General features: G+C 44.7%; 1 protein-coding gene across 2 annotated transcripts in view; it reads right to left on the bottom strand.

Moving 5' to 3' along the window:
- The window catches only part of BEND5 (BEN domain containing 5), a 1,397,007-nt gene that overhangs the window by 300,390 nt on the left and 1,084,051 nt on the right, over positions 1-12,566 (bottom strand). Inside the window, exon 7 of one of the 2 annotated variants that reach the window (XM_084637918.1) lies at positions 4,979-5,068. The exons of the other annotated variant lie outside the window; for it this stretch is intronic. Coding sequence (XP_084494044.1) covers positions 4,979-5,068 — 90 coding nt within the window. The remainder of the gene's footprint in view (positions 1-4,978; positions 5,069-12,566) is intronic. 2 annotated transcript variants of the gene reach the window in all.

Below are 12,566 nucleotides of genomic sequence, written 5' to 3'. Positions count from 1 at the left end.
AAACAGAAGTTCTTCAGGCCAGAGAGAGATCCTTGTCTGTACACTTTGTAACATAGTACACTTGTACACTACAGTGGCAAGCACTGAAAAAGAACCCTACAGAAATAGGCAGGAATAATCTATTGAGAGGTCAGTAGAAGATGTAAATTAGATTAATTTGGAGTCCCTTAGATTCACTTCTAACTATCCATTGTGCCATCAGAGTGATACATAGGGCTCCTAGCGTGTTAGATCTGCCCTTAGTTTGACTACTAGCTGATGGACTCAACTTGCAAGAGGCAAATATTCCCATTTAATTCCAGTTGCCTATAAACTACTACATCCCCTGCTCCCAGACTACTCACTATTGCTACTGGTCAGTGCTTGCCTCCTGCCCATTTTGCCTGTCTAGCTGCTTGACAGCCAGTACGGTACGCATTTAAAAGAAATGACTTTGCTTCTCAAGAAAAAATTCAGATGCAGTAGTTTACAACGGATCAGCTCCTGTGCCATTGCCCCATGCAGTAAGCCGTACAGTGATATATTAGGACCTGACATGAAATAACATGATTTCCTGTGATACTACAGGATGCAAAGTGCCAGAATATGAAATGAAATTATTGTTTTAGTGATATATTCCAGTAAATTCAAGCTGCATCGACCTGATCTCCATTTCTAGGAGGCAAAGGAATGTACACCTGGCGAGGAATTGTCCCATTTTCCTTCTAGACACGGAGAAGTATGCCTCATTGGGATTCTCTTACCAAAGTGACAGATTAATCCTTTCTGTTACAGTGGGCCAAGACTAATAATAGTGCCCCCTTGACTTTCACTTCACCTCAGGGTCGGAAGTAAAAAAAAAAAAAAAATCCTTTATACTGGAGTCTCCTGACCCAAGTTACCAAATCTCCTTTGAGTAGGCCGTAATCATTATTTCCATAGTGCTAGTATGGTGGCCATTTTGAAGGAAAGTAGGACAACAAAAAGAATCTCCCTGCCTCAAAGAGCTTCTAATCTAAACAGGCCACACAGATGGCAAGCCCAAGGAGCAGGGACATTTAGGGCACGCTTTGTTAGTTCCATTTATGTGTTTTTCCTTTTCCGTTTCCTCACTCCCGCTCTGGATGGCGGGCAGGACGGGGGTTTTCAAAACCCTTCTGGGAGGAGCGTATCTGAAGGAGAAAGTATTGTGGGGGAGGGAGGCAAGGAACGTGCGCGTGAGGGTAGCATGTAAAGACACACTTTTGACAGCAGGAGACACAGAAGTTGTGTCTACGCCAGGGGATTTTGGTAAAGCCTTGCAAGGCTTCAGAGCCCGAGCATTGACAACACAGCTATTTTAGAGAACGAGGCTGAGCCCCGCAAGTAGGGCTGGGAGGCTTATGGCTGTGAGCTGTGTAGACTTAGCCCTAGTGAATTGGATAGTTTCTGGCAGTCCTGCTCTGGTGTCAGGTAAACATGTTCTGAGCTCCCAAGCTGCCCAAGTCTTTCTGACACTGGGACTCTCACTGGTGCTCAGACCAGATTTAAATGTGACCTGGTGGGAAAAAAAACCCACAAGGCAACAGAGGCATGTCAAGGATCCCCAAACAATGGTGCTAGCACTGGAGAGACTGTTTAGCCAGAGTTCTCTACTGCAGACAAGGGCAGTTAGTCACGAAGCTTATGTAACGCTGACAGACCCTGGTCGTAGGCCGGTGGGATCAAACCTGGGACCTTAGAAGCTTAGTGTATGTGCCTCTAATACATGAACTAAAAGCCACCGGGCTCTTAGCCAAGGCTGTAGCAGAGTCATCCATCTCTAGCTGGGCTCTCTAGGTGCCACTAGAGGGGACAGAGCAGCACCCCAAGCAGGCCTGGGTTACATTGGGACACAGTAAAGGGGTGTGAAGGGAGATGAATGGAGTGGGAGGCAGGAATTAGGAAGGTGAGGGCATGGAGACTGAACTGAGGGTTTCTGAGTAAATCAGACAACCAAGACTGAGAGAAACAAAAACAAACATTTTAAGGGAAATTGGCTGTACAACCTCCCTCTCTCAATGGTGGTTGTTTCCTTCATTTGCTGTTGCTTCAGGCCTTTGCAGCTACAGCCCAGCCCCTCCCTACATCAGATGATGTCTGCACCCAGATTCACACTCCATCTAATCTGTGGGATTAGCCTGCCATATCTGCATGCTACAGGTTGTACGTGTAATCGCTGCAAACCATCCAGAAGAAATTTGTAAACCAGGCAAAACGGCCATGTGCTGAATGCACTGGGTTTGGATTCAGATATTAAACTGAAATATCGAACTCTGCCAAAATGTCTAACAAGATTTCGAAAAAACTTCGCTCTCACTCCAGGAGCTTAACTACCAAGGGATCCGATTTCTTCCACAAAAATTTCCAAAGCTAAAGCTAATACCTCATTTTACTTTTGGCAATGTCAGAAACAATGTCGAACTGAACTTGAAATGCACTCCATTTCCGGAGGGGAGGGGGGAGCTGTGATTTCCCATCACTCCTTATGACACTAATTATACACCCAAGGCAACTTCATTTGCACTGAGCAGAGTGGCTCAGTGCATGGTGGAGTTCACTCAGCTCAGATCCTTGCACTGCTGAGCGAGTCAAGCATGCACTGTAATGGCAGTCACAGCAAGCTTCTGATATGTTTCTCCAAGACTGGCTTGCTTTCTTCTCCCCCTCTGCCCCTCAACTCCCACTCTTCTTCCCAAAGCATAAAGTCTTTCCGGAACACAATCAGAGATGACTTCCATCTAGTTCCTTCATCAGGCTACATTTGTCACCTCTTCTGCACATTTTGCTCCTTTCCTGTTTAATAGTATTTCATCACAACAATAAAACAATATTTATAAAGCATCCCTCTAGCAGCCTGGCTCAGCCCAGACTTAGCAGGGGCAACACAAACAGTTACACATAGCATCAAACAAAGTCATACAGCATCCAGTTATAAATACACGCTAATTAATAAATACCAAGTGCCCTATAATCTCCTATATTGGCTACTCCAGCATAGGATATGGGAACACCCTCTGAACCTCCATTCAGTGAGTCTTAGGCACTGTTCTGGCAGGTGAAGGGCATTACCTGCCCTGCCGCACAGTCCTGCAGAAGGGGTCCAGTCCCCAGATTAGCAGATCTCATGGGATCCACGGAAGTGTAGGATCAGCATGAAGACAAGGGTCCTCCACTTTGGATCCTGTTTCCATGACTGCCTTCCTGGCAGCACAGCTGTTGTGAATATCTCTACCAGTCAGTTCCCTCAGAATGCACCTGACAGAGGAGGGGTTCGAAATGCAGAGCAGGAAAAAAAATGGGTGAGTCCTGATTTATCCACATTGGTTCCACTGGGTTGTGGGAGGGAAGGTGCTGCAGTGAGCTGTTGTCTCCAGTCAGGGAGCCCCTGGAGAGAGGGTTCCTCAGAGGTATAGAAAGGGAAGGAAAAGTGTAATAGAGATAGTACTCTCCACCTCCCTTTTCCACTTTTCTCCACATCAGACGCCAGGATTCTGTCCCCATCCATCTGTGGAGTAGAGGAGACCACAGAAGCCTAACTAGCCAAACTAAACAGATCAGTACTATTAAGCACGGGGAGGGGTCCAGCACAGAGGCCAGCAGTGACTAAAAGAGAAGAGGCTCCTGAGGTGGAAATGTTAGATTGATGTGGATGTCGAAGAAGCAGCTCTACATCCAAGTGGACTATGGAAAAAGTTCCAACATCTGCTAACCTATGGAACAATAGCTCGCTTGAGAGGTGCAGGAGAGACATCACCATGAGGGACACAGGGAGAACGTCTTGAATCTATATCAGTTGTTTCTTATTAAGGCCTTTACAAATCAACAGGGCCAGTCACAAATCCATCTGCTGCATTGTAAGCAGCCAACATAATGAGCACAGCGTAAGCGGTGACTGATGGGACTTGCTTGATAAACAGGGCCAGTTCCTCAGCATTTGGGGCTGTATAAGTAGAGGCATTGGCAGCAGATCGAGGGACGTGATCATTCCCCTCTATTCGACATTGGTGAAGCCTCATTTGGAGTACTGTGTCCAGTTTTGGGCCCCACACTACAAGAAGGATGTGGAAAAATTGGAAAGTGTCCAGCGGAGGGCAACAAAAATGATTAGGGGACTGGAACACATGACTTATGAGGAGAGGCTGAGGGAACTGGGATTGTTTAGTCTGCAGAAGAAAAGAATGAGGGGGGATTTGATAGCTGCTTTCAACTACCTGAAAGGGGGTTCCAAAGAGGATGGATCTAGATTGTTCTCAGTGGTAGCAGATGACAGAACGAGGAGTAATAGTCTCAAGTTGCAGTGGGGGAGGTTTAGGTTGGATATTAGGAAAAACTTTTTCACTAGGAGGGTGGTGAAACATTGGAATGTGTTACCTAAGGAGGTGGTAGAATCTTCTTCCTTTGAGGTTTTTAAGGTCAGGCTTGACAAAGCCCTGGCTCGGATGCTTTAGTTGGGGATTGGTCCTGTTTTGAGCAGGGGATTGGACTAGATGACCTCCTGAGGTCCCTTCCAACCCTGATATTCTATGATTCTAATACAGTAAATCAGCATAACTCCATTGATTTACACTAGCCAAGAATCCAGCCCACGGATTGCATTCAATATTGGGGGCCCATTGCAATCCCTTGGCATCTAAACTAAAATATTTTAAGCCTATACAGTGAAATTACATGAAAACACACTGGGATTATTTTTACCTGGAATCCTCAGATTCCAACCCCTTGCAAACACGAGCTGGGCAATTTTCTTTCTATTTTTAGCAGTGCTGCTTTGTGCATGTCAGCCACCAAAAGCTCTGCTCCTCAGAACAACGCCTTCAGACAAGTAGACTGTTTCTTATAATTAGACAGCGCTACTAGGGCCACAGTGCACTGGCGTGAGATGCTCAAAGGAGGAGAGGCCAAGGAAAAAGAGAGCCTGGGAGAGAGACACCTCCATCACTGGGTTTTTATTCCACATGGCGACTCTGCAGACACTTACCTTGGCATACAAAGGAAGAGGGAGTTTCTCCAGGGTGGACACGGGCAGTGATGAACACCACTTTCTGCTCAGCTCCAGTCCGCAGGTTTACTGAAAAAAAAAAAATCCTTAAATTGGGTCCCCTATGCAGGACACAAAGGACCATTAATATTAAAGCGTATCCTTTTATTAAAATTGTTCATCCATTATACATGGGGATAATCTATAATTAATGACAGCAGCATTGCTAGCTATTTATATCATGCCCTATGAAAGACAGTGCAACAGCAAGGATCACAAGTCTAATGACACAAAGCCAAGGCTGCAACAACAAAGTTAGTTTCCTTTTTAAAAACAAGATTTACCACAGTGAGTTTAACTGCATTGTAATTGCTCGCTCACTTGTGATAAATGTCCTGGAGCTACAAGAAAAGCAGTGGGGTTCCATTTCCCTTCACAATGTAAAGCCAATTGCAGCCTGCATTACACTTGATGCAAGATTTAGCACGGTGCCAAAGGAAGGTAAAGTGCTGGCAAATGACATTTATTAGCATGGACGCTGCTTTCTTTTTCACTGTTTTGGCCCGATTTTGTCTCTATCAAAACATAGACCAGATATATTCAAAATCAGCAGAGTATGCAAAACAAACAAGGACTAGATGCACTGAGGAACACTGGAGAGACTAATCATTTTATAGAAAGCACTTCACCCTGCACTGAAATGCAGTCACCTCTGGGCGGGAACAGGACAGCTATTTAACAGCACATGGCACAACAGTTTCGAGTTGGTAGGGATGACAATTTTACTGTATCCATTTGAAATTACAGACAGGGTGGGAGGGAGCTTTAGTAGTTAGAATGTAACCACCCCGTTAGAATTTAGCCAGGACTCTAAGGTTAACATCTAACTATTCAACCCCTATGTAGGGATAATAAAATAAAATACTTCAAACTATATTGTCCTGACTGTCTATTAAAACTGTAAACTCTGTGGGGCAGAGGGCATGTTTTCTTCAGTTTGCCACAGGGACAGTGCTTACAAACAGGCAATAAAAAATACACTCTTGCAAAAAGGACCATGGGAATTTTGATGACCATATGAGGTCAGGACCTCAGGTACACATCTCATCTAGATCTAAAACACTCAAGAGGGGTAACACTAAAACCAGCAAGACAAAATTGTGACAGACATCTCTGTTTTCAGTTTAATCCATTTCAAGTAGACAAAAAGTTTTAAAATATAAAACAAATAAATCTAAAATTCACAATGAATTTTTAATTACTCTCACACAGAGTATGTACATACAAAACACAGGGAGAGAAATATGGCTCTTCTACTAGCAAGCAAATTGTGAATCCTAATTATTATTTTTTTAATTTTCTTGTTTACAGACATTCTAATCCCAGCCAGTGGCAAATCTAAACCCACGATGACAAAAAAATAATAATAATCAGTACGTTTTCCGTTCTTCTCTGGAGGCAATTGGACCAGAGACCATAGCAGGATTCTTTTATATTTCTTTAGTCCCTCTAAATGTCCTACAGCTGTCCAGCCTGCAACCCAGCCATCAATTCAGTCTTTGATATGCTAATGTCACTCCTCTCTGGTGTGTTTTTGAGCCCCAGAAGCAGAGAAATAGAAGAAAGAATGTCTCTGACAAAAGTAGCAGCTGGTGGGGGCAACCCTGTCTGCAGAAGAAAAGTGGGAGGCAGCAGAAAAGAATGCAAGAACATCAGCTAGAACCTGATGACCACCCTGTGTCATTAGCATTAACACTGAGTAATGCAGGAGGAAGGAGATAAATCAGCCCCCAACTCTGTCAAGTGAAAAGAGAAGCCCAGGATGTCTCCTGTAACTAGAGCTGCATTTTCTTCTATTTAAAAAAAATGTCTAGCATTAAAGAGGCAGATACTCAACTCAGTATATACAACCACGGCTAATCACACAAAAATAAAAATAAAATTGAATGGTGTTGACAATTTACACCAGGTAAGACTCTGCCCCATGCTTTTGAGATGACATACATAATACTTTATATAATATATACACACACACACTTTCTCTATATATAATTATTATTAAGATTAGTAGATGATTAATTTTCCTCTAATGCTGGAAAGATTCTTCCCCATTTGGGGCCTGATCCAAAGCCCACTGAAAGCAATAGAGACATTGCTTTCAAGCCCCATAAAATGTCTTTCACTCCTCCTCCATACACATTAGGGAGGGTCAGTACTGCGTGAGCTGCAAAGGACGGGTTAATTCCTTACTACATGGAATTTGGTAAATAACTTCTTGAAATATGACAGGTTTCAGAGTAGCAGCCATGTTAGTCTGTATTCGCAAAAAGAAAAGGAGTACTTGTGGCACCTTAGAGACTAACCAATTTATTTGAGCATAAGCTTTGGTGAGCTACAGCTCACTTCATTGGATGCATTCAGTGGACATGAAATATATTGTAATATACTTGAAATATATATTCTTGAAATGTATTTATCACAGGGAATATATACTTACACATTTTCATGTTAATTTCTATACAGATTTTCTCTCATTTTATGATTAAATTGTCAAGAGCAAAAACATATTAAAAAAAGTCCTCACTTGTGATCTTAAATAATACCTTGGAGTACTCATATAGAAAGCACTTTTTAAAACCAATTTACTTATTTTATTTGTGTTGTTTATCACTGTTAGGTGTCTGGTTAGTTTAGTTTTGTTTACAGTCTGTTTCACTCCTCACTGTTTGCGTTGCAGAACCTGCAGGAAAACATCTAAACCGAAATCCCACCACCCTCCCACTAGAACAGGGGTGGCCAACCTGAGCCTGAGAAGGAGCCAGAATTTACCAGTGTAGATTGCCAAAGAGCCACAGTAATATGTCAGCAGCCCGGCCGATCAGCGCCTCCCCCTCCCTCCCGATCAGCTGTTTCGTGGTATGCAGGAGGCTCTGATGGAGAAGGGGAGGAGCGAGGGCCCGGCCGGCTCAGGGGAGGGGGCGGGAAGGGGTGGAGTAGGGCCAGAGCCAGGGGTTGAGCAGTGAGCACCCCCCGGCCCATTGGAAAGTTGGCACCAGTAACTCCAGCCACGGAGTCGGTGCCTGTACAAGGAGCCGCATATTAACTTCTCAAGAGCCGCATGTAGCTCCAGAGCCAGAGGTTGGCCACCCCTGCACCTGCACTAGAAAGTCATGACGTTATCTTTTATAAACATTTTTCTTAAAAATTACATTTTGGAAGATTGTCTTTAAAAGTAACTTTTGGGCTTAAGCATATTGGTATTGTCTTTTAAATGCGGCTAGTGCTTGTGACAGATGCTGGCTAGTTAGCTGTGGAAAGCACATTTCTCTGTTTAACAGATCCAGCACAAGATGCAGGCTCACCTGTGCTACCCTCTAGGTATGCCTGAACTCTAACCTGGAAGAGACATGATGATTCGGGAGACACAAGTTCAGTATCCATCGGCCTGTTCAATAGTTCAGCTTCCCTTCAGAGGCTGGCAATCAGGGGACCAATTAGGGTTGATGTGGACACCTGTCCACAGGTTACTGGACTACGAGTGCCATACCTTTTTCTTGTAGTCCATCCAACAGCTGTCAGATAGCAAAGACAAGAGACTGACATTTGGGTTCAGACCTAACACCCATAGTCTTGAGAATTTCAGGCTGGGATCTGAACTTTATATACCTGAGGCCCATATCTAATAACAGCTTTCATTCTTTTCTGACCTTGGGTTGGAATCAGAGCAGCAATTTACACCTGAAAATCTCACCGTAGATGGTGCTGTCCCAGGGCACTCCCTTCTGGCCTGTGACCCTGTAGGCCCTTAAAGGAACCCTCCTGGTCCCAGACCCTTAAAAGGAGCAATGCAACAATGGTTTGGGATGGCCCTATACCTTCCCTCTCCCATACACCAACTCTTCCCCAGACCACGTTCCTCTCTCTCAATGATTGCTTCAATTGCCTGTCGGGAGACATGGAACAGGGTAACTACCCTCTCTAGCCTTAAAGGGCCAGTACCCTGTTACACATGTATCACATTACCAATCCCCAATACAGCCAGTCCCACCACCATTTCTATGTTTGTATGGATCACATATTCTCAGTCTTGTAACTTTCCCAAGTTGTATCTTGCAAACACTGAAACACAAATTTTACACTTTAAAATAAGTCCAGTTTTTGCAACCATGGAGTTCTCCTTAACCCACGCAGTGATAGTATTTTCCACTCTCTCTCTCTTTCAGTGTGATACTTAGTCATCTTTTTTGAAAGGCAGCTATTGAGCAACAGACTTCAAGGCAAAATGAGTGAAACTGTATCTGGTCCTGTCTTTACTGCTATTTGATACAGCTACCCAAAAAACAAATGGCCTTCCTTTAAACTTCAATCTTATATTGTGAATCCTCCCTATTTTGGAATTGCAAAACTCAAAATTAAAATTATAGAGATTTGAAAGGCGTGACTTGTTTAGCAGATGCCAGAGTGTTTAAGAAGTTCAAATAAAGAAAAGCAAGGTTTCTTTCGCCATCACTTCCCGAGTGCACAGAGTTCAACTTTCAGCTGCTTTCAACTACCTGAAAGGGGGTTCCAAAGAGGATGGATCTCGACTGTTCTCAGTGGTAGCAGATGACAGAACAAGGAGTAACCGTCTCAAGTTGCAGTGGGGGAGGTTTAGGTTGGATATTAGGAAAAACTTTTTCATGAGGAGGGTGGTGAAGCACTGGAATGGGTTACCTAGGGAGGTGGTGGAATTTCCTTCCTTAGAGGTTTTTAAGGTCAGGCTTGACAAAGCCCTGGCTGGGATGATTTAGTTGGGGATTGGTCCTGCTTTGAGTAAGGGGTTGGACTAGATGACCTCCTGAGGTCCCTTCCAACCCTGAGATTCTATGATTCAAGGCTTTGTAAATGCACAGCACCAAATTTAGAAAATTTATAACAGTAAAATTAAATGGCAATATAGCCACTGGAATGTATTTTCATTAAAGAGAAAAAGAGTTGAATTATTACTGCAGATTTGTTTTCATTTTTCACTGCAGTGTTATCACACCATTATCCACAAGAGACAGCCAAAGTTTTTCAAATCCACTCTGAAAACCACCACCACCACATGTAAGAATGGGTGCTTTTGCCCCGGTGTGAGCTGAAATCACCAAATTGTGTTCCACTGGTTGTTATTCCCAGTTGTTCTCTTTGCTTGCAGTGTTGTGGCAGGCCTCGCTACCCATGCACATTCCTCTCCTACCTCTCATGGCTGCACTCTTGTTTGAAGAAAAAAAAAATATCCTTAAATAAAAACATGTGCAGGCCTAGGGTGGCCAAAGCCAACCTAAACAATGTTAAAATCAACAGCTGCTCCAGCTTTAAACTATTCACTTGAGTGATAGGTTCAGCACAGAACAAATGTTCTACTCAAAAGAAATCCTGGTGGACTCTAGCTACAGACAAAGAATTATGTAGCATGTATATGAACAAATATACTGATAAACAGGGGTGAAAGTAACTTAAAGGATTTACCAGTACTCCGGAGTCCTGAGCAGGGGGGGTGTGGCCTTGACCAGAAGAGACGGGGCCTTTAAATAACCGTACCCTTTAAGTCATTTAAAGGCCGCAGGGCTCCAGCTGGGAGCCCCCAAGCTTTTAAATTACCCCCAGAGCTATGAGCTGCAGAGGCAGCTGGCAGCCCCGGGGCTCAGGAGCGATTTAAAGGGCCACTGGCTCCGGCCGCCGCTACTGCAGCAGGGCTCCAGGTCGTTTAAATCACTGCCGGAGCCCTGCCGCCACTACCCCAGGGCTCCGGCAGCGGGGCTCGGCGGCTGCTTTAAAGGGCCCAGGGGTCCAGCAGCTGCGGGGAGCCCGGGGCCCTTTAAAGTGCCAGCCTGGGAAAGGCGGTTCAGTCTGGCACGGTGTACTGGCTCTTGCCAGTACACCATACCAGACCGGACCGGCTTACTTTCACCTCTGCTGATAAAGGACCAGTTTCCAACTGCTCCTGCCTTAGTGCACAAAGGAAAAGAGGGAGGTCAGACTGGCAAACTCCAACTTGCACATCCACACAGGGGCCAGCCCCTGCTGCTTGTACCCCATTCTGTCAGTACAAGAAGGGAGTGTTAGTGACACCAACGCTGCTACATAATCCACTAGGAATGAGGCAGCATAGCCAGGACACAGGCGATCTCTGCACCAGCCACACCCATTACGGCAGGGAGCACATGCTCACTCTTGTAAAGGGTGCAGCCATTGCCATGCCTGATTATCCTTCTGCAGTGCCTCAAAGAGGATTCTTTCTGCTTGTGAAGAACATCTCCAGGAGCTATGGCTGATGCAGTGGTCCCCTGAACCTCAGCCACCAATGAAAACATGGCTTTGAAGCCAAAATAGGTATATGGTTAAACTAGAGATGGGCCTTGAGCCACGAGGCTGGATGCAGATTCTTAATTCACCGAAGTGTGGGAATAATTTCCTGTTGCCAGGTCAGACCACAAGAGCCAGAATTCAGCAAAGAGGCTGGTGTATGGGAGATTTCCACCTCAGAAGGATTCAGATTCACGGGAGATGGTCATAGATGTAAAAGTTACACATGGTATTAAGGCTGACAGAACCAGACGAAGGTGTAGAATATGCTCTCTTAGTCCCTCTTCTAAATTTTACCTCAGGTTGCTGCCTCAGAAAAACCACAATTGGACACCATCAACAGACTCAGAAGAAAAGCCAAAAACTGAATCTTCATGGAAAGCAAACTCCCCTCCGGGGCTGAAGAGAGGGCGGGGGGCGGAGGGGGGGAGTAAGGTGGGGACAGTTGTACTAAGGCCATGAGCTCAGGGAAGCTCCCCAAATGTCTAACTTGGGTGAAATGAGAGAGCTAGGGGCCCAGTGAATATGACCTACTGAGGCCCCAAATTTCTCTCAACAGTTATGTTTCCTTCCCTTGGGCATGGAACTGGGAGTCCTAGGAGATCTGCATCTATTACCCGTGCCACCACACTCCCACTGCATTGAATTTGCACAAATCATTTAATCTATCAGTGCCTGAGTTTCCCACATCTAAGATACGGGTAATGATACAAAGATCTGTGGAAGAAAAGCAACACAAGCCTTATTATTAGAGGTGGCCCCTCAAAGTCAAGGCTGAGATGCATTGGTGGGACACTGTGGGGAAGTTCTCAGTGCCACGACCCACGCTTTACCTCTTCCATAGAAAAGCAGAAGTCCACAGTCACCAGGGCTTTGAATCTTTCATCAGACTGATTGTCACATTTCAATTAAAGACACGTGTATACATTTTTGTGTAGCCTTTTTGAAACATGGGCTGTCGACAAAATAACCTAATACTACACTGTCTGAGTCGCCAGTACTTTGAAGTATAAGCTGGGCTGTTGCAAGTGTTTTGTACTCAAAATATGGTTAGTTGGAAACACTACTAAGGTCTCCATGGAGTGAATAAAACCCCATCACAGTAAGAAGAGTCTAATCCAAAGCACACCACTGTATTACATTTCACTCCACCGCCTCTGCGTCCCACAGAACTACTGTAACATCTGTCTCAAAAGTTAACGCTGATCTTATTGTTGTCCTGACTGCCTGGTCTCTACCTCATTAAACTACTTTAACA

Source organism: Lepidochelys olivacea (assembly GCF_965140295.1).
Source record: "Lepidochelys olivacea isolate rLepOli2 genome assembly, chromosome: 8".
Classification (NCBI taxonomy): Eukaryota; Metazoa; Chordata; order Testudines; family Cheloniidae; genus Lepidochelys; species Lepidochelys olivacea.
This window is presented reverse-complemented; position numbering and strand designations above follow the sequence as displayed.